The sequence below is a fragment of the Microcaecilia unicolor genome, chromosome 2, assembly GCF_901765095.1.
Source record: "Microcaecilia unicolor chromosome 2, aMicUni1.1, whole genome shotgun sequence".
Classification (NCBI taxonomy): Eukaryota; Metazoa; Chordata; class Amphibia; order Gymnophiona; family Siphonopidae; genus Microcaecilia; species Microcaecilia unicolor.
The window spans coordinates 304,843,090-304,866,193 of NC_044032.1; the positions used below are offsets into that span (position 1 = coordinate 304,843,090).

Here is a 23,104-nt window from a genome sequence, read left to right on the forward strand (position 1 = left end):
TCTTGGTGCCGATGCCTGCTGGGTGCCGACTCCCTCGGTGACCCAGAGCTCTCGGTGCCGACGCAGGGAGGGGACCGGTGTCGATGCTTCTTCGACTTCTTCCGAAGCATGTCACCGGAGCTCCCCGGCACCGACGAGGAGGACGTAGAATCCAGCCGTCGCTTCCTCGGGGCCGAGGCCGAAGGAGGTCGGTCTCGGGGGGGCTGTACCGCAGGAGCCCTCAGGGTAGGAGGAGACCCACCCGAGGGCTCACCGCCACCAGCAGGGGAATGGACAGCCCTCACCTGCACTCCACTCGATGCACCACCGTCCGACGACATCAGGAGACGAGGTCCCGGTACCACCGACGTCGATGCAGCTATCCGATGTCTCGGCGCCGATGCAGAGGGCCGATGCCTCGATGCACTCGATGCACTGGCAGCCAAGGAAGAAGGTCTGGACGCTGATGACGCCGATGCACACGATGACCCCGGTGCCGATGCCGACGAAGAGCCCGAGAACAAAACGTTCCACTGGGCCAATCTCGCTACTTGAGTCCGCCTTTGTAAGAGGGAACACAGACTACAGTTCTGGGGACGGTGCTCGGCCCCCAGACACTGAAGACACGAAGAGTGCCTATCAGTGAGCGAGATTACCCGGGCGCACTGGGTGCACTTCTTGAAGCCGCTGGAAGGCTTCGATGTCATGGGCGGAAAAATCACGCCGGCGAAGTCAAAATCCGAAATGACGAATTTGGAGCACCAAAACTTTAAGGGAGAAAAATCTCGACCGAGGCCGAAAAGAGGCCTACCCCGACAACGAAAGAAAACTTACCGGGGCAAAAACTGGAAATACGGGAAGGGGCAAACGAAACCCAAGGGGGTTTCCGGAGCACTTTCCGAACGAAAAGAACTTTTCCGAAGAAAAAACACGTCGATTAGATAACGGACGCGCGAGGTCGACTCTCCGGGGCTCAACACGGCAAAAAACACAGCCGTACCGAGTGCGGACGAAAGAAGACTGGCCGGCTCGAGCCGGTTTCGGGCGGGAAGACGGCCGCGCATGCGCGGTGCGCGCGGGCGCGCGAGAGCTAGCAAAGGACTTTGCTAGGAAGATTCCGATTGGAGGGGCTGCCGAGGACGTCACCCATCAGTGAGAACAAGCAGCCTGCTTGTCCTCGGAGAATAAATATAGCATACTGCCATACATTTCAAAAGGCATCATCTTTGCTTATCCATTTTAGGAACAAAAAATATAAAAATTGGCCAACAATATATAACAAAATTTGTGTTAACTGACATTCAAAACATCAGTCTCCAAAGTTATGAGGCCATTACCCAATTCAGCTAAAGGATTGTCATTCCCAAAAGTAATGACACAGGCAAGTCAGTTAAGTAAAAATATTAGCTAGTATATAAAAGATCATTATGTAGGGAATCCGGAGGACGTACCATTATGGATCCTGATAAGCAACATGTGATCTAATGCTATATTTATATTTATAACAAAATGGAAGGTATCCATAATCTCATGGATTTTCAATAGAAAAATGTGAGATTTTATAAACAAACCAGTAAAAAAGGCCAGTTTCTAAAAAAAAAAATGAAACGGGTGCTAGCAAGGCTATCTTGTAATGGTGATTATGTTTTTAAGGCTCTCATCAAAGCAATTTCTCCTCTCTCCCCTGCCCTCCCCTTCATCTCCAGCAATTCTTCCCTCCTCTCCAATCCCCTCCATGTCCCACGATGCTGACCTCCCCTCCATGTGCAGCAATCCTCCTCTGCCCTGCCGTCCCCTCCGTGTCCCTCAATTTTCCTCTGCACTGCCCTCCCCTCGGTGTCCCGTGATTCTGGCCTCCCCTCCATGTCCAGCGATTCTCCTCTGTCCTGCCCTCCCCTCTGTGTCCCGCGATTCTGCCCTCCCCTCCATGTCCAGTGATTCTCCTCTGCCCTGCCCTCCCATCCATGTAACGCGATTCTCTCCTCTCCTCCCATCCCTCGATTCTCCTCTGCCCTGCCCTCCCCTCGATGTCCCGCAATTCTGTCCTCTCCTCCATGTCCAGCGGTTGTCCTGTGCCCTGCCCTCCCATCTGTGTTCCGTGATTCTACCCTCCCTTCCGTATCCCATGATTCTCCCCTCCCCTCCGTGTCCCGCAATTCTCCCCTTGCCTTCCATCCCCTCCATATCCAGCAATTCTCCTCTGCCCTGCCCTTCATGTCCTGCGATTGTCCTATGCCCTGCCATCCATGTTCCGCGATTCTGCCCTCCCCAGCGATTCTCCTCTGCCCTGCCCTCCCATCCAGCGTTCCCTGCAGGCAGGTTGGGCTTGTGTCCCCTCCCCTCCAGCGTTCCGTTGCCTTCACTTGCTTGCGTTCGTAACATCCTGACGTCAGCTCGCTTCCAGTATTCACTTCCCTCTCACTGTTCCGCCCTCCTCCGACGTCATTTCGTCTTTACGCGAGGGCGGGACAGTGAGAGGGCAGGGAACGCTGGAGGCTTGCTGACGTCAGGATGTTACGAACCCAGCCAGCCAGCCATAGAACACTGATGGTACAAATTATTATGTTAAATTTGAAGAAGCAAAGTCAGAGGAACCTCAGTAGGTCTTAATTGAAGAAAAGCTCTACTTAAGATTTCTAGCTTTACTTGATGCCTTATCCTTACCCAAAATACTTCTAAATTAGAATAACCAGTAAATAAACACTAATTCTTGTGACCAACACTGTTTGCAAGTGTAAAACCAATTCATCTAGCACTCATTGGCACGTCTTTCACATCCAAGACATCCAGGTCATTAAACTGAAAAGAAAATAATCTAAAGAACATGAAAAATACTTCTCTGATTTTGTAACATGTACAAAAATAAAAATTTATGCTCTCCCCACTGATTTCTACTATATTCCCCTAATTTGTGTCCCTAGAATATGACTTTTAAATTTAGTTTCTAAAAACTTCCTTTCAACATATGGACAACAATATTTTTTCCAAACAATAAATCAAGGAAAAAACATGAATATATAAGAAAATTACAAAAAGTCATATGAAATTTATTTATTTTATTCGGATTTTGCTCACAACTTTTTCAGTAGTAGCGCAAAGTGAGTTACATTCAGGTACACTGGGTATTTCTCTGTCCTTGAAGGGCTCACAATCTAATTTTGTACCTGAGGCAATGGAGGTTTATGTGACTTGCCCAAGATCACAAGGACCAGAAGTGGGATTTCAACAGGCCACCTCTGGATGTCAAGACTGGTGCTCAAACCACTACACTACTCGAAATAAAAACAATATGGGCGGGTTTAAGGAAAGTATTGGGGTCTTTACAGGTGGAGGAGGGGGTTTTAGAAAGCTATTGGGATGTGTGTTCCTGGGAAGAGGGGATGGACAAGAACTGGGGGGGGGGGGGGTCTTGCTAGGGAATGAGGAAAGAGAAAGAAATAAAGCTTAAGAGTGCCCACTGTGGAGTAGGGACAAAGAAAACTTGGAATTTCTTAATTAGGAGGAGAAGGGGGTCCACATTTTATTAAGCAGGAGAGACTCTCCAGCAGCCCTGTTTGTAGGATCAATTTACAAATTTCAAAAGCATGCTTTTTGGAGGGGAGAAGAGGGAGCATAAAAGAGTGACTGACACAGGCTACTGCTTGGGGGTGGTGATTCAGAGAGATTGCTGCTGCAGGGGTGGGTAGGTGAGTAATGGGGAGCATCCACAACTGCAGCTGCTGAGAGTGGGTGGCCGATTCTTGAGGCAGACCAGTGGGTGTGTCTCACAGCTTGAACCTCTCCCCCTTTGCTCCGCAACCACAGCCTATAGTCTTTATTGCCAGAGAGGCTGCTGAGGATAAATACATGGGTAATGGGGACGCCTGAAGCTATGATTGCTAAAGGCAGGTGGAAGGTGCATTCCCCATTTTCACCCTGCAACCACAACTGCAGCTTCAGCCTCTATTGCCCATCAACCTAGAGCGGCAGCACTGGTCTCTCCTCACTGCCCTCCCACCCCAACAACTGCAACCTAAAGCATCTCTCCATTATTAGAGGCTGTGGATGTTGGGGGCGGGTGGTTGGCACAAAGTCCATCCCTTCTTTAATGAGCACATTACCAATACTCTTATCTCCTCCTTCCCTTATCTTCCATTTAGACTGCTCCAGTTTGTTCCATCAACTGCCGTTGTTCACCAAATCTATCCAAAACATAGGTTATAATCGATATTGTAAAAAGTAGCTTGCTGCACTGGCGTGCCTAGGTTGGCTGCCACCCAGGGCAGGTCACCACTGCCCACACCAGCACATCGTGCCCAATCCCCTCCCCCCCAAAGCACATCACCCACCTCCCCCCCCTGAAGCACCTCATTTTACCACGTGGGAGTGAACAGAGCAGTCGCACAGTTGTTGGCTACACCAGTACCCTGCCCTGCCCCAGAACTGGAAGTAATGATAAGTAGTAATAGCAGTCGTAATGTCAGAGAGGGCAGGGAACCACTGAAGCAGACAGCCTCACAACTGCTCCGTGCACCCCATGCTGCCTGCACCCAGGGCAGACTGTCCCCATCGACTCACCCTTGTTAGGCTACTGGCTTGCTGTACCTCACCATAAGCACATTCCCCTAATTCTATAATCTCAGCAACAAAATGATTTTCTAAGGAATATATGTTATTGGGTATTTAAGAATAGTGAATTATCTACTTCAGATTAACCACTCTGTGGTGTTCCGCAGGACTCGCCCATCTCACCTCTTTCATTTAACATTTATATGAGTTCCTTAGGTTTGTGAGCTCTTGGGGAAGCTATATTTTTGTTATCATGTGTGGATGATGTTTTTATCCTGTTACTGCTTATTTCTAGGATAGAGCCAAGTACAACAATAGAGAATTACTGCTCCAATCTCCACCACGGACACAACATGATGGACAAATTATGACTTTTGTGACAAGATACACTCCGGGTGGAGAGGCTACTGCTGCTATTATTCGCCGCCATTGGGACATTATTAAAGCACACCCAGTGTTCACAAATTACAACATCAGGACGGCATTTTCACGTTCCAAAAATCTGAAAGAAATTTTAAGTCCAGCGGTTTTACCTATGGTTCCCATTGACAACGCAGGCAACTTTGGCCACTTTAAATGCATGAAACCTCGTTGTAAAACATGCCCCACAACCATTGAAGGGACAGATTTAGTCTGTAACGGCATGAGTTATAAATTAAAGTGCAGAACTACATGCCGATCCACGGGCATCATTTACTACATCAAATGTCCATGTGACAAATACTACATTGGGAAATCAATGAGGTCATTACATGAGAGACTGATTGAACACCGTTCACGAATTACTGCACAAAATTTTGGAGCACCTATGGTACAACATTGGACATCGCAAAATCATACCATCGAAGATCTTAAATGTATGGTGATTGAACAAGTGATTCCCTCCACTAGAGGAGGTGATTTAAACAGAAAAATTTTACAGCGTGAAACCTTTTGGATCTTTACATTGGATACTATAGAACCAAGGGGTTTGAATACTTACACACAATGGAGTTGTTTTTTCTAACACAATATTCCCCTTTTGATATAAGAAGTGAGCAATCCAGTTCTTGCCTCTGGTTGGATGGTTCGTAATAAACACGCACACTGGTTTTTGAACATACCCATATCAGTTCTAGAGTTATCAACAGGCACTAAGTTTAACATAATTTTTTTCAATGTTTTTCAATTTTCTCTATTTCCTAATATATAGAAAAATCTTTTGATATGTTAAAACTTTTGCCACAAACAAATGGTCAACTAAGGAGTGTTTGCTTGAGACATACAAGATGAATATCAACAGTGGTAGTTTTCCACACTAGTCTCAGACAGGGCACAATGCCTTTTATTTTGTTAGAAGTCTTTGTTAAGGACTTTTATTTTGAAGTTAGCTTCATAATCAGCTGGCACGGCTGAGCATTAACAAAAAGATGCCGTGGCCATTTTGAGAGAGACAGAGTAATGCTGCAGTTGCACTTGAGACAGTTACTTGGTAAGCCACCAGCATTTTTATTTAGAATACAAGTAATTATACAACTAATATGCCTTTTAGAACAATTTTGTAAGTAACTTTGTGCTGCATCTTGTTTTTGGTTTTAGAACTGGTGACTCCCCCTTGAAAAAGTAGCCACGAAACGGGGACCTGTCGGGGTTTTAAGAGCACCAACTTGTTCAAGCTAAGTGCTGCATAAAATTAGATGATAGCATATTGATAAACAGAAATACATTTTCATATATAAGATTAGCAAAGGGTGGTGGAGGTTAAGTCAATGATTAGACAATACACACAGATAATACACCCAGTCATTGGGTGAAAAATCAAATAATCTTTATCGTGTGTTATATATGAGACTACTCCACTCTCAATAAGCTGAAGAAGCAATACACTTGTATTCATGTGTGTTTAAATATTTTGTTATATTTCTAGGATAAGCAGCATAAAGTCTGTTTTACTGTTCTGGAATCTTGCCAGGTACATGTGACCTGGATTGGCCACTGTTGCAACCAGGATATTGGGCTTGACAGACTTTTGGTCTGTTCCAGTATATCAACACTTATCTTCTTATGTTGTTATTTGCAATATTCATATCTTAGAATTAAAATGTGTACTAATGGGATCAGAGACTGGTTAGTATATTATCTTTTAAAGATAATCACAGATAACACTAAAATCCTTTGCTTTAGTTCCGATCTAAATAAAATTCCAAATATTATTCAAACAAATAATGGCTCACCCCTTTTAGTTGAGATGACTTCTAGAGTCCTGAGAGTGTTATTAGATTCTGCCATGTCTATGGAATCTCAAGTCAATAATTAGTAACAAAAAACAAAATTTTTAACTTACGACAACTTTATTAGAATTTATTTACATTTTAAGAAATGCATTGAATATGAATAAGTCAAATATAGGCAATAGACAATTACATCAGTAAAAATATTCAAATACAACGTATGGCATACTAAGCAGCATTACAATGTCAACACAATCTCTCTATATAAAAGGCAACACCAACGTTCTATGAAGCCTCCAACCGGAAGTGTGAAGGGGGAGAGATATCCGGTTTCCCCATGAGTGTCTGCCCCGCCCTCGCTCTCTCTCTATCACAAACAGTGAAGGAAAACAGCAAAGCAGGAAATCAAATCGCTCTCTCTGTAACAATGAAGGACTCAAGAGGGGGGAGGGGAGAGAGGGCAGAGAGGGCAGGAACACACACACTCCCACATGCACACAGAAGAAAACCTTGCTAGCCCCGTTTCATTTGCATCAGAAACGGGGCTTTTTTACTAGTATGCAATAAAACATGTCAATAGACAGCATAGGGTATAAGCAAAGATGAGATATATAGATAGATAAGAGTAGCTGAAGTTAGAAAATAAGGGGATTAATTTACAGAACGTTGTAAACAAAGTCAGAAAGGTGCATGAATATAATCTCATCTAGGATAGGAGTGGATAAACATGCCCTGCTACAATATGTGCAGCCAGTGTCACTCCTTGTGTATGTGTGAATGAATGATTTATGTATGACTGAGTGTGAGTGTGTGCCTAGCAAGTTAATTACTTCTTCCATTGAAGTCCTGGGTGAACAGCCACGCTTTCACCTGTTTACTGAAGTAGAGATAGTCTTGTACTAAGCAAAGCCTTTCAGGGAATGCATTCCAGAGTGTGAGGGATACTCCGGAGAAGACTAACTGGCAGATGTAACATCATGTGATTCCCTTAGAAGAGTGTGTGGTTAGGGACACTCCTTGGGAAGATCTTAGTGACTTTGGATGGAGATCTTGTTTTTCAAGTACTCTGGACCATTTCTTTTAAGGGCTTTGAAGATCAGACAGATTTTTAAATTTAGCCAGTGAAGTTTTTGCAAAAATGGTGTGACATAGTCATGTCTCTTACAAGCTTCTATTAATCTTGTGGCAGTAGATGTAGAACTGAGTGTCCATCTATCAAATCAGCTGAGCTTGTGGCTTACATAAGAATATTCACACTAAGACTCCAGTGGTATGTTACAAACACACCTTTTATTGCATCTGTGTGTTCTTACAATCGAATGACACAAATGCTGGACCGCATTTCGCTTTGCTTCCTCAGGAGGAACCACCTTTTTCATTATTATTCTTCTAAGTGACTGCTTGCCAGTTGAGAACTCGCATAGGCGAGGGTCAAGAACCGCACCACTGAACTTTACACCACTGAAAGTTCAGTGGTGCGGTTCTTGACCCTCGCCTATGTGAGTCTCCACCTGGCAAGCAGTCACTTAGAAGAATAATAATGAAAAGGTAGTTCCTCCTGCGGAAGCCCCTACGTCCTGCCCCATCCTTGGCCACCTTTAAATCTAGACTGGAAGCCCACCTCTTTAACATTGCTTTTGACTCGTAACCACTCGCCTCCACCTACCCTCCTCTCCTCCTTCCTGTGCACATTAATTGATTTGATTTGCTTACTTTGTTTTTTGTCTATTAGATTGTAAGCTCTTTAAGCAGGGACTGTCTTTCTTCTGTTTGTGCAGCACTGTGTACGCCTTGTAGCGCTATAGAAATGCTAAATAGTAGTAGCAGTAGAAGAAGCAAAGCGAAGCGAAATGCGGTCCAGCATTTGTGTCATTCAATTTGTAAGGACACACAGATGCAATAAAAGGTGTGTTTGTAACATACCACTGGAGTCTTAGTGTGAATATTAATGATATAACTCTGGTGTTTCAGCAATTTCCCCTAGTAAGTAGGTTTTGTTACATAAGAATAGCCATACTGTTTTATTGCTCTGGGATCTTGCCAGGTGCTTGTGACCTAGATTGGCCACTGCTGGAAACAGGATATTGGGCTTAATGGACCTTTGGTCTGTCCCAGTATGGCAATGCTTATGTTCTTATGTCAAAATACACTCAAGTTTTTCAATGAAACGATTTATACAGAGTTTGGATACTTTTAAAACAATTTCTGAGGTAATACATCATGGCATATTTTAAACAAACATAAGGTAAAATTATGTATCATACCTGATAATTTTCTTTCCATTAATCATAGCTGATCAATCCATAGACTGGTGGGTTGTGTCCATCTACCAGCAGGTGGAGATAGAGAGCAAACTTTTGCCTCCCTATATGTGGTCATGTGCTGCCGGAAACTCCTCAGTATGTCGATATCAAAGCTCCATCCGCAGGACTCAGCACTTAGAGAATTACACCCACAAAGGGACACTCTGCCCAGCTCACCACCGCCGAAACGGGGGAGGGGAATTAACCCAGCTCATCCCCACACAAGTGGGGGAGGGGAGTCCGTCCAGCTCATCCCCGCGGAGCGGGGGAGGGACACCACACCCGCCGATGCTGGGGGATCTGGCTTATCCTGCAACCGCAACCGCGGAAGGAGCTGACTGACCCAAACATCGCCGAAGCGGAAGGGGTACAAAGCTGCCCTACAGCCGCACGAAGCGGGAGGGAGTGCCGGCAGAATTTATGTCTCAATCCAGCCCCGTAAAACAGAGGGGAGAGGAATGCAGCAGCTCACTGTAACACAAACTCGTCTCAACTCTTGAAGAATCCAATTGAAAAAACTTGAACACGAAGTCTTCCTGAACAGGAACTGAAGACTAAACTTGAACCTGAAATGCAACCAGAATATAAACAGTACAGATATCTGGGAGGGGCTATGGATTGATCAGCTATGATTAATGGAAAGAAAATTATCAGGTATGATACATAATTTTACCTTCCATATCATCAAGCTGATCAATCCATAGACTGGTGGGATGTACCGAAGCAGTACTCACCCAGGGCGGGACATTGAAATCCCTGACCACAACACTGAAGCTCCAAACCGGGCCTCCGCCCGAGCAGCCACAGTCAAGCGGTAATGCCTGGAGAAAGTATGGGCCGATGCCCAAGTTGCTGCCTTGCATATCTCTTCCAAGGAGACGGACCCGGCCTCTGCCATTGAGGCCGCCAGAGCTCTAGTGGAGTGAGCCTTCAGCTGGCTAGGCGGCACCTTCCCCGCGGCCACATAAGCCGCTGCAATGGCTTCCTTGACCCATCTTGCCACTGTAGGCTTAGAAGCCTGCAGACCCTTACGAGGACCTGCAAACAGGACAAACAGATGATCCGATTTCCGGAAATCATTGGTCACTTCCAAGTATCTGATGATGACTCGTCTCACATCCAGAAATTTGAGAGCACAGTATTCCTCTGGGTAGTCCTCCCTACGAAAGGAAGGGAGACAGAGCTGCTGATTCACATGGAAGCGAGAAACAATCTTGGGCAGGAAGGAAGGCACTGTGCGAATAGTCACTCCTGCCTCAGTGAACTGCAGAAAAGGCTCTCGACATGAGAGCGCCTGGAGCTCGGAAACTCTTCTGGCTGAGGTGATAGCCACCAAAAAGACTGCTTTCAACGTCAGGTCTTTCAGAGATGCCCTAGACAAGGGCTCAAAAGGCGGCTTCTGCAAGGCTCTTAGCACCAGGTTGAGATTCCACGCAGGCACCACTGAGTGCAGAGGAGGGCGCAGGTGATTAACTCCCTTGAGAAAGCGCACCACATCTGGCTGCGAAGCCAGGGAAGCACCCTTCAGGCGGCCCCTGAAGCAAGCCAGAGCCGCTACCTGGACTTTAAGGGAACTGAGCGACAGGCCTTTCTCCAGACCTTCTTGCAGGAACGCCAACACTGAAGAAATTGGAGCAGTGAATGGAGAAAGTGAGCCTGCTTCACACCACGCTGCAAAGGTACGCCAAACCCTGGCGTAAGCAGTAGAAGTAGAGCGCTTCCTCGCTCTCAGCATAGTGGCGATGACCTTGTCTGAGAAGCCCTTCTTCCTCAGACGCTGCCGCTCAATAGCCAGGCCGTAAGACCAAAGGGGGAGGGATCCTCCATCACCACGGGACCCTGATGTAACAGGCCCTGCTCCACTGGCAGCCGCAGAGGAACGTCGACTGAGAGCCTGATCAAGTCTGCATACCAGGGACATCTGGGCCAGTCCGGACCCACCAGGATTATCCGGCCCGGATGCTTTGCCACCCGGTCTAGCACCCTGCCCAACATGGGCCAGGGCGGGAACACATAGAGAAGCTCTTGTGTCGGCCACTGCTGGAGAAGAGCATCTACTCCCAGGGATCGAGGGTCCCGTCCTCTGCTGAAAAAGCGCGGCACTTGGCAATTGGCCGATGACGCCATCAGATCTAGGCTCGGCTGGCCCCAGCGCTTCGTGATGTCCAAGAACGCCTGAGCAGATAGCTGCCACTCTCCGGGCTCCAAGGTATGGCGACTGAGAAAGTCCGCCTTGACATTCATGACTCCGGCAATGTGAGCCGCTGACAGCTGTTCCAGGTTCGCTTCCGCCCACTGGCATAGATTCATGGCCTCCTTGGCTAGAGGGGCGCTCTTGGTACCTCCCTGGCGGTTGACATAGGCCACAGCCGTGGCATTGTCCGACAGGACCCGTACTGGCTTCAACGCCAGTACCGGGATGAACTCCAAAAGTGCCAACCGAATGGCTCTGAGTTCCAGGAGGTTGATAGACCACTTTGCCTCTGCAGGAGACCAGAGCCCCTGCGCTGTCCTTCCCACGCAGTGGGCTCCCCAGCCCGTCAAAGAGGCGTCCGTCGTGACGACAATCCACTCCGGGGTCATGAGAGGCATCCCTGCAGACAACTTGTCTGTCTGCAACCACCAGCTCAGCGCCTTGCGCACTGCTGGGTCCAAGGGAAGGCGCACAGCATAATCCTCCGACACCGGAGTCCAGCGCTGCAGCAGAGAGTGTTGTAGTGGTCTCATATGAGCCCTGGCCCAGGGCACTACTTCCATCGTGGCCGTCATAGAGCCCAACAGCTGCACATAGTCCCAAGCCCGAAGCGGAGAGGCTACTAGGAACTGGTCCACCTGAGCCTGAAGTTTGACAATCCGATTGTCTGGCAGGAACACTCTGCCTACTTGGGTGTCGAATCGAACTCCCAGATACTCCAGGGACTGAGTCAGGCGCAGCTGGCTTTTCTCCCAGTTGATGATCCATCCCAGGGAGCTCAAAAGAGCAAACACCCGGTCCACAGCCTTGCCACACTCTGCATAAGAGGGGGCTCGGATCAACCAGTTGTCCAGATAAGGATGGACTTGTACTCCTTCCTCTCTCAGGAAGGCCGCGATGACCACCATTACTTTGGAGAAGGTCCGCGGAGCAGTAGCCAACCTGAACGGGAGGGCTCTGAACTGGAAGTGTCGGCCCAGGACTGCAAAACGCAGGAAGCGTTGATGAGGAAGCCAGATGGGAATATGCAGGTACGCTTCCTTGATGTCTAAGGATGCCAGGAACTCCCCTGCCTTCACTGCCGCTATAACAGAGCGGAGAGTCTCCATGCGAAAGTGCCGAACTTTCAAGGCCCGATTGACCCCTTTGAGGTCGAGGATAGGCTGTACAGAACCTCCTTTCTTTGGCACCACAAAGTAAATGGAGTAACGTCCCTTGCCAAGCTGATTTTCTGGCACCGGAACGACCGCACCCAGGCGGATCAGATTTTCCAAGGTCTGCTGCACTGCCACAGCTTTGACCGGAGACTTGCAGGGAGAGAGTACAAACCCGTCTCTTAAGGGTCGGCAGAACTCTAGCTTGTAGCCGTCTCTGATGACTTCCAGCACCCAAGCGTCCGAAGTTACTCTGGTCCACTCGCCCAGAAACGAGGACAGGCGTCCTCCAATCTGCACTGGGCCATGGATCAAGACCCCGTCATTGGGTACGAGACCCTGGGGGAGGACCGGAGGAAGCACCTCCGGGACGGCGGTCTCTGCAAAAGGAATGCTGCTTGGGGGAGAAGTTCCTCTTGAAGGAAGAGGAGGCAGAGGAGCCCGACTTGCCCGGGCGGTACCGATGGACCTCTTGAAACCGTCCTCTGGAGTTGCCGGGGCGAGCATTAGGCCGAGCCCTGGCCTCTGGTAACCTCTTGCCCTTAGACGTGCCGAGATCGGTCACAATTTTGTCCAGCTCTACCCCAAAGAGCAGCTTGCCTTTAAAAGGCAACTTAGCCAGGCGGGACTTAGAGGCGTGGTCCGCAGACCAATGCTTCAGCCATAGCCACCGCCGCGCAGAGACTGTCTGAGCCATACCTTTAGCTGAGGCTCTCAAGACATCATACAGTAAGTCTGCCAAATAAGCCAAGCCCGATTCCAGGGCCGGCCAATCAGCCCTCAAGGAAGGATCCAAGGGGGAAGCCCGCTGTACAATCGTCAGGCACGCCCTGGCCACATAGGAGCCGCAAACTGAGGCCTGCAAACTTAAGGCAGCCGCCTCGAAGGACGACCTTAAGGCCGCCTCCAATCTTCTATCTTGGGCGTCCTTTAGGGCCGTGCCACCTTCCACCGGCAACGCCGTTTTCTTAGTCACCGCAGTGATTAAAGAATCCACGGTAGGCCAAATAAAGGCCTCACGTTCACTTTCAGGCAAAGGATAGAGGCGGGACATAGCCCTAGCCACTTTGAGGCTCGCTTCCGGGACATCCCATTGAGCCGAAATTAAGGTGTGCATGGCATCATGCACGTGGAAGGTTCTAGGCGGGCGCTTCGTCCCCAGCATAATGGCGGAGCCAACAGGGGCTGAGGGAGAGACGTCCTCCGGAGAGGAAATCTTCAAAATGCCCATGGCCTGCATTAACAGGTTGGGCAAATCCTCTGAGCGAAAGATCCGCGCTGCAGAGGGGTCATCCGCTCCATCTGAGCGGGAATCCGTCTCCTCCAAGGAATCCCCAAAGGACCGTTGGGAGAACTCAGATACGCTGCCCTCATCTACATCCGAGGAGACAAAGTCCTCTAAGGCCTGGGAATCCACCCGAGGGCGTTTATTTCCGGAGGCCTCAATCCCTTTATCGGACAAGGGGGCAGGGGCAGCGTTTTGCATAAGAAAAGCCTGATGCAGCAGCAAAATAAACTCGGGGGAGAAACCCCCCAGACTGTGCACTTCAGCAGCCTGGGCCACAGCCCTAGACGCACCCTCAACCGGCGCTCGCAAGAGCGAGGAGGAAACATGCTGCGCATCCAAGATGGCGTCCGGCGCGACACTCCGAGAAGGAGCCGCGCGGGAAGAACGGCGCTTAATTTTAGCCGCCTTTTTGCCGTCGCCCAAATCAAGGGCGGCCAAGGCATTAACGTCTCCCAGGTCAAGGGCGGTCCAAGAAGAAGCCGTCCGAGCAGAGTGGCCGGCCAAGATGGCGGAGGCGAGCAGCGGGGGATGGGCGTTTATGGCGAGAAAAACCGCCGCGCCGGAGGGAGATCCGGGACACTGACCGGCTTCCGAACTGACCCCCAAGAAGGGCAAATCAGACTTTAAGACCCCCGCATCCCCGCTAGAAGCGTACACGCGGTCCGGGGAGCGATTCTTCGCGCCCTCGCCCTCCGACGCCATAGGCCACGTGGAGATCGATCGGGGAACCCCCTGCCCGCTATAAAAAGGTAAAAATTACCTGCTTCTTGCTCCGAGCTGTAACGACCTGGTGTCCCAGTGAGTAGCTGCAATAAACGTTTAAATAAACGTCGAAAATAAACGTCTTTAAAGGACGTCAAACATTTTTTTTTTTTTTTTTTTCAACGGCGTCAGCGGGAGGGGGGGAGAAAAGGAGGGACCTGGCGCCACCAGGTTTGCACTTGCTCAAGAAGAGCCCTCAACCCCAGGCACTCAACAAAACCTAAAAATTAGGCTTGGAGGCCTAGCCAGAGTTGCTGTGTGTGTGACCACCACCTGCTGAGATAGAGAACATACCGAGGAGTTTCCAGCAGCACATGACCACATATAGGGAGGCAAAAGTTTGCTCTCTATCTCCACCTGCTGGTAGATGGACACAACCCACCAGTCTATGGATTGATCAGCTTGATGATATGGAAACTTCTCGTGTGCCCTTTATTTATAAAGTTAATCTGGTAAACTAGAATTAGAAATAAAATGCTGGTTAATTAACTCACAAAACTACTTATCAGTATAAGATATACTGAAAAGACTAAAAACTCAAGTTAGGAGACTTGAACGAGCATGGAATAAATCGAAAGATGAGCGCACATTTAACGCACGGAAACAAATGCAAAGAAAATATAAATATACAATCAGACAAACCAAAAGGACATACTTTAAATCCAAAATTGGACCAGATTATAAGGACACACATAAATTATTTCAACTCGTACACAAACTGCTTGACACTTCACCGGTTACCACAACCAAAACAGATACCCCATCAGCAGATGATCTGGCTATATACTTCAACGATAAAATTATTAAATTACGTTCTACCTTGCCACACAACCCCACTGACTACGAAAAATTAATTGCTTGGATCCAACCACCGACGAATATCCAGCTGACCAAATTTGGACAAAGTGATGGAGAATACAGTTACTCAATTTATTAACAAATTTGCCAAGTCCCATTGCAAACTGGACTCATGCCCTAGTTACCTAATAAAATCTGCTCCTCAACGTTTTTTAACAGACCTCACCTCCTACTTAAACTACATGCTCCAACATGGTCTCTTCCCGGTGGATAAAGTTAGTATTCTACTTACCCCGATTCCCAAGGACTCAAACAAAAAAAAAAGTTATAAGTAATTCCGCCCGGTTGCATCCATTCCTCTAATTGTCAAGTTAATGGAAAGTCTAGTTACAAAACAACTTACTGACTATTTAAATAACTTCTCAGTATTACATGAATCTCAGTCAGGATTTCGATCTAATCATAGCACTGAAACAGGACTATTACACCCAACTGACCAATTCTCTCAGCTCCAGCCCTCGTCGTCTCTTCGCCACCCTTAACTCTCTCCTCAAGGTGCCCCCCCGCTCCCACTCCCCCCTCACTCTCTCCCTCAATCACTGGCTGATTACTTCCACGACAAAGTGCAAAAGATCAACCTTGAATTCACTACCAAGCCATCACCCCCACCCCCCTCTTCACCCATTAACCCTCTCCCTCAACCAACCAACCCAGGCCTCCTTCTCCTCCTTTCCTGAGATCACCGAGGATGAAACCTCCCGTCTTCTTTCCTCCTCGAAATGCACCACCTGTTCCTCTGATCCCATCCCCACCAACCTACTTAACACCATCGCCCATACTGTCAACCCCTCCATCTGTCGCATCCTTAACCTCTCTCTCTCCACTGCAACTGTCCCTGACACCTTCAAGCACGCCGTACTACTACTACTATTTACTACTATTTAGCATTTCTATAGCGCTACAAGGCATACGCAGCGCTGCACAAACATAGAAGAAAGACAGTCCCTGCTCAAAGAGCTTACAATCTAATAGACACACCGCAGTCACACCTCTCCTCAAAAAACCATCACTCGACCCTACCTGCCCCTCCAACTATCGCCCCATCTCTCTCCTACTCTTCCTTTCCAAAATACTTGAGCGCGCCATTCACAGACGCTGTCTTGATTTTCTCTCCTCTCATGCCATCCTCGACCCACTCCAGTCCGGTTTCCGCCCTCTCCACTCGACAGAAACAGCACTCTCTAAAGTCTGCAATGACCTGCTCCTGGCCAAATCCAGAGGCCACTACTCTATCCTCATCCTCCTCGATCTTTCTGCCGCTTTTGACACTGTCAATCACGATTTACTTTCGCCACACTGGCCTCATTTGGGTTCCAGGGCTCTGTCCTCTCCTGGTTCTCCTCCTATCTCTCCCACCGCACATTCAGGGTGCACTCTCATGGATCTTCCTCCACTCCCATCCCGCACTCTCATGGATCTTCCTCCACTCCCATCCCGCTATGTGTTGGAGTTCCCCAGGGATCTGTTCTTGGACCCCTTCTCTTCTCTATCTACACCTCTTCCCTAGGCTCACTGATCTCATCTCATGGCTTCCAGTATCATCTTTACGCTGATGACACCCAGCTCTATCTCTCCACACCAGACATCACCGCAGAGACCCAGGCCAAAGTATCGGCCTGCCTATCTGACATTGCTGCCTGGATGTCCAACCGCCACCTGAAGCTGAACATGTCCAAGACCGAGCTCCTCGTCTTTCCACCTAAGCCCACTTCTCCTCTTCCCCCACTCTCTATCTCAGTTGATGGCACCCTCATCCTCCCTGTCTCATCTGCCCGCAACCTCAGGGTCATCTTCGACTCCTCCCTCTCCTTCTCTGTGCATATCCAGCAGACATGCCAAAACCTGTCCCTTCTTCCTTTTCAACGTCAACAAAATTCGCCCTTTCCTCTCTGAGCACACCACCCGTACTCTCGTCCACGCTCTCATCACCTCTCGTCTCGACTACTGCAACTTGCTCCTCACTGGCCTCCCACTCAGCCATCTATCCCCCCTTCAATCCATTCAGAACTCTGCCACACGTCTCATATTCCGCCAGAACCGATATACTCATATCACCCCTCTCCTCAAGTCGCTTCACTGGCTTCCGATCAGATACCGCATCCAATTCAAGCTTCTCCTCCTTACTTACAAATGCACTCACTCTGCTGCTCCACCCTACCTCTCTACCCTCATCTCCCCCTACGTTCCTGCCCGTAACCTCCGCTCACATGACAAATCCCTCCTCTCAGTACCCTTCTCCATCATTGCCAACTCCAGGCTCCGCTCATTTTGCCTTGCCTCACCCTATGCCTGGAACAGTCTTCCTGAATCCCGACGCCAAGCCCCCTCCCTACCCATCTTCAAATCCTTGCTTAAAGCTCACCTCTTCAATGCTGCATTCGGAACCTAACCTTTCGAACTTATTGCAGCTGGCAATAATGTTCTCCTCTTACAATTTGATATGTGTAGCGCATTCGATATGGTTAGCCATAATATTCTTTTGAACATCCTAGACTATTTTGGAATTAGAGGAAACGTATTGAACTGGTTTAAAGGTTTCCTAACCGCTAGAAATTACCAAGTGGTATCAAATTCTATTACATCTGATCCATGGAAACCCGAATGTGGAGTGCCTCAGGGATCGCCGCTTTCACCAACTCTCTTCAAATTGATGATGACACCGCTGGCAAAATCATTATCCAATCAAGGTCTTAATCCCTATATCTATGCTGATGATGTCATGATATATATCCCGATCAGAAAAGATGTAACAAAAATCACAAAGGAAATCAATCTCAGCTTCCAAATAATGAATTCATGGGCTGATGCATACCAACTGAAGCTAAATGCTGAAAAGACTCATTGTCTTATCCTTTCATCACAATTTAATAAGGTCAATTATGCTAATATTAACACTCCAAAACACGTTCTTCCTGTCTCGGATACCTTGAAACTCCTGGGAGTCACAATTGATCGAAATCTGACCCTAGAAAACCATGCAAAAAATGTAACAAAGAAAATGTTCCATGCTATGTGGAAACTCAAAAGAATTAAACCTTTCTTCCCAAGAGAGGTATTTCGCAACCTGGTGCAATCAATGGTGTTGAGCCATTTGGACTACTGCAATTCCATATATGCCGGATGTAAAGCACAAATCATTAAGAGACTTCAGATGGCCCAAAACACTGCAGCCAGCCAGACTCATATTTGGAAAAGCGAAATATGAAAGTGCCAAACCCCTCAGAGAAAACCTACATTGGCTACCTTTAAAAGATCGAATTACATTCAAAATTTGTACCCTGGTCCACAAAATTATTCATGGTGAGGCCCCGATATATATGTTTGAACTCGTTGATTTACCAGCAAGGAATACAATAAGTTTGTCACGTACTTTCTTGAACCTACATTATCCTAATTGCAGAGGACTTAAACTTAAATCAATATATGCATCTAGTTTCTCTTACATCTGCACACAACTTTGGAATGCACTGCAGAATGCCATTAAAACAACACACGATTTGGCAGCCTTTCAGAAAATTTAAGACTAATCTGTTCAGAAAGACTTATCAAAAGGACCCTTCTTAAAAAAAAACATGACATCAGAACTATATCAGAATTAGTTAACATTGAATTATTCTTGTTTCGGTTACTTTATCACATTGTTATTATTGAATGCTTTTTACTACACTTGATTTAAACACCTGAAATGTATTGATTACTGACTTTCATCTAATTTACTGTATATCTGCTATACTCTAACTGGAAGATTACTCTGTATTTCTTATTCCAGAAATGGCAATCACCACTACGGTATTTGTAAGCCACATTGAGCCTGCAAAGAGGTGGGAAAATGTGGGATATAAATGCAGAAAATAAATAAAGTACCTCACTGATCAATGTTATCAAGCAACAGAAAAAAAATCTTTCTAGAACATTAGCATCAGGCTGTCAGAGGAGAAATGTGATTTAGAGACAGCATGCTAAAGAGATTCCTTGATATCAGACACTGAATGAACATGGCAAAACTTACCAATTTGGCAACTTTTCCATAGTCAATCCATCTGGTTGAAGCAAAATTTGTAGATTCCGCACAATTAAATCCATGATTAAAACCAGCATGGTACCCATATGGAAAGGTAATCATGAACTCCCCTGCTTCCTGAGTGACCTGTAAAAAAGTCAATTATAAATGATTTTTACAATGAATGCAACTAAAACATTTTTCAAGAAATCAAAACTATTTCTACAATGTAACTGTACATTTGTTTTCATACAACACAAGTTATTCTACACAGTATATGGAGATTTGAAACAGCAGTTAGATTTAAATATAATGTGAAAACCTAGCATCCCTTAGTTCGGGGTCCTTTTGGATCTGAGGGGCCCTTTTACTAAGGTGCGTAGGCACCTACGCGTGTACAATGCACGTCAAATAGGAACTGCTACCACGTGTCCCAGGCAATAATTCCATTTTTGACGTGCGTCCAAAACAAGCAGTAAAAAATATTTTCTATTTTCTACTGTGTGGCGCTTACCCAGTGGTAATCGGCAGTTTACACGCACTGATGATTACCACCCGGTTAATGTGCAAGACCTTACCGCTAAATCAATGGGTGGCAGTATGGTCGTAGGCCAAAAATGGAACCGTGCTGGTTTTACCAAGTTTTTTGGGATATTTTATCTCCACAGAAACAGAGAAAATGATTGCAGCAAAAAATCATATAGCCTATCCAGTCTGTGCATCCATATGAATTACTAATCTGTAATATCCCTTCCTCTCCCTTAAAGATTCTCTGTGCTTGTCCTATGTTTTCTTGAATTCAGAGACAGTCCTTGTCTCTACCACCTCCACTGGGATGATGTTCCATGCATCCTTGTCCCTTTTCAAAAGAAGCAATCCCTTAATCTTTAGTCCATCTCCTTTCACCATCTATGCCCCCTTGCTCCAGAGCTTCCTTTCAAAGGAAAGAGGCCCATCTCCTGTAAATTTATGGCAGAGATATTTAAATGTCCCTATCATATCTCCTCTCTCCTTCCTTTTTTCTAAAGTTTACATTTGATCTCTAAATCTATTCCCGTATGTTTTATGACGACCATTGACTCATTTAATAGCTACCAACTCCATTCCGTTTATATCTTTTCAAGGTACATTTTCCAGAATTGTACGCAGTACTATAAATGAGGTTTCAGAGAGTTATATAGAGGAATTAATTCCTTTGTCCTGCTGGCCATTCCTTTCCCTATGCATCCAAGCATTCTTTAGGCTTTTGCAGATGTTTTTGCTGTTTTGCTACCTTAAGATCATTATACAATTGCCCCCAAGACCTTTCTTGCACAGAAAATCTTAGCTACCAAATCCTAGATCATTCTTCAAGCTTTGCTAGATCCTTACATTATCCACTCCTGTTGGGGTGATTTTGATTATCATCTGCAAAATGGCAGACCTAACAAAAGTGTCCGTCTGCAATATTGCTAACAGAAATGTTTAGTAATATATATATATATATATATATAGGCAATGAATTTACTGAAAGGAAAACTTCAAATATAACCAATGCAAGTTTCTCTTTGTGACTAAGCCCAGAATTACCTTTATTTCAACCTATATTTTACAAAAAGGAAGAAAAGAGTTCAGAAGCTTAGCTTACCGTTTCCACTTAAAGACAAATTTTCTGCTGAGCAAGCTTAATCATTAGTCTCAAAAAAACTCCCAATAGTTACTTTATTTTCACGTTCATATTTTTTAAAGTTTTCATATTTTTTCAAAATGTATTCATGACCTAAATTGCGTCAATATTTCCAACTGTATAGAATGAAGCTGGGGTCCCAAAAAACAACAAGGCAAACAATCTGCAAAATCCAATATGGGAAAGAAAGCCAGCAGATCAATGTCACAACAAAAAGATTTTATTGAAGATACCGTGTATGAACAAATCGCCCGACACAGGCTGTGTTTCGCCCACCTAGGGCTGCGTCAGGGGCTACAATTAACAAATATATAATAATTATCATAGATCATAATAAATAAAATATAACACACATACAAGCATAATATATCAAACCTATAAATGGCAAGTGACCGACTCACCTGCAAATGCGCAGTAGAGACTTCCCTCTCTGTCCCGCCCCCGCGTCAAGACGTGATGACGGGGAAGGGGGGCGGGACAGAGAGGGAAACTGCGCTGAAGGGGAGGGAGGGAACCGCTGACGTCGCTACCGCTCCCCCCCCCCCAAGGTAGCCGCTACCGCCCCCCCACCCCCGGAGTCGCCACCACCCCCCCTTCACCCGGCCCGGGCCCTCTCCGTTATTGAACTTACAGCAGCGCCGAAACAGCAGCAAGCAGCTCAGCTTCAGCTCCCGTCGGCCTTCCTTCCCTGCCTGTGCCCCGCCCTCGCCGACGTGACGTCACACGAGGGCGAGGCACAGGCAGTGAAGGAAGGCCAACGGGAGCTACTGCTTGCTGCTGTTTCGGCGCTGCTGTAAGTTGAATAACGAAGAGAGGGCCCGGGCCGGGTGAAGGGGGGGGGTGGTGGCGACTCCGGCATGGGGGGGGGGGGGCGGTAGCGGCTACCTTGGGGGGGGGAGGGGACATGGGACGTCTCAGAAGGAGGGGGGCCTTGGAGCTGGGAGGGAAGGAAGGGGGCCTGGGGAGCTGGGGGGGCCTGGGGCCTTGGAACTGGGAGGGAGGAAAGGGGGCCTTGGGAGCTGGGGGGGCCTTGGGAGCTGGGGGGGCCTGGGGCCTTGGAACTGGGTGGGAGGGAGGGCGGGGGGACTTGCAGCTGGGAAGGGGGGAGGACTGGAGCCTTGGAGCTGGGAGGGAGGGCAGGGGGGCCCTTACAGTTGTGAGGGAGAGCAGGGGGCCTTGGAACTGGGAGGGAGGGAGCTGGGGGGGCCTGGGGCCTTGGAACTGGGAGGGAGGGAGGGAGGGCGGGGGGCCTTGCAGCTGAGAAGGGGGGAGGACTGGAGCCTTGGAGCTGGAGGGCAGGGGGGCTGTTACAGTTGTGAGGGAGAGCAGGGGGCCTTGGAACTGGGAGGGCGGGAGGGCAGGGGGCCTTGGGAGCTGGGGGGGAGGGCCTGGGGCCTTGGGAGCTGGGGGGGAGGGCCTGGGGCCTTGGAACTGGGAGGGAGGGAGGGCAGGGGGCCTTGGGAGCTGGGGGGAGGGCCTGGGGCCTTGGAACTGGGAGGGAGGGCGGGCAGGCAGGGGGCCTTGCAGCTGGGAAGGGGGGAGGACTGGAGCCTTGGAGCTGGGAGGGAGGGCAGGGGGGCCCTTACAGTTGTGAGGGAATGGGGCCCCTTACAGTTGTGAGGGAGAGCAGGGGGCCTTGGAACTGGGAGGGAGGGAAGGGGGCCTTGGGAGCTGGGGGGGAGGGCCTTGGAACTGGGAGGGAGGGAGGGCAGGGGGCCTTGCAGCTGGGAAGGGGGGAGGACTGGAGCCTTGGAGCTGGGAGGGAGGGACAGAGGGGGCCTTGGAGCTGGCAGGGAAGGAGGATGGCAGGGGCTTTGCAGCTGCAACGGGAGGGGGGCCTTGGGGAAAAAAAACATTCCAATACCCGCCCGTTTTTACGGGCTTAACGGCTAGTCAAATATATAAATTGACAAAAAACAATTAATAAAATATGGAATATTACTAGGTATACATAGAGAGTATACTAGAATAATTACATGAATAAACATTTCGCTACGCACTGTCCAATATAAATAATATATATATACATGTACATAAAAGAGCACATATAAGAAAATATATATATATAAAAGAAGTGTATGTAATGCAACAATTGTATGACAGTGCATATAAACATATATAAAAGCATAATAAAATCTGACA

At 47.7% G+C, this 23,104-nt stretch overlaps 1 protein-coding gene across 1 annotated transcript in view; it reads right to left on the bottom strand.

The window, feature by feature from the left end:
* The window catches only part of KDM4C (lysine demethylase 4C), an 865,731-nt gene that overhangs the window by 465,197 nt on the left and 377,430 nt on the right, over window positions 1-23,104 (bottom strand). Inside the window, exon 8 of the mRNA XM_030194306.1 lies at window positions 19,306-19,443. Coding sequence (XP_030050166.1) covers window positions 19,306-19,443 — 138 coding nt within the window. The remainder of the gene's footprint in view (window positions 1-19,305; window positions 19,444-23,104) is intronic.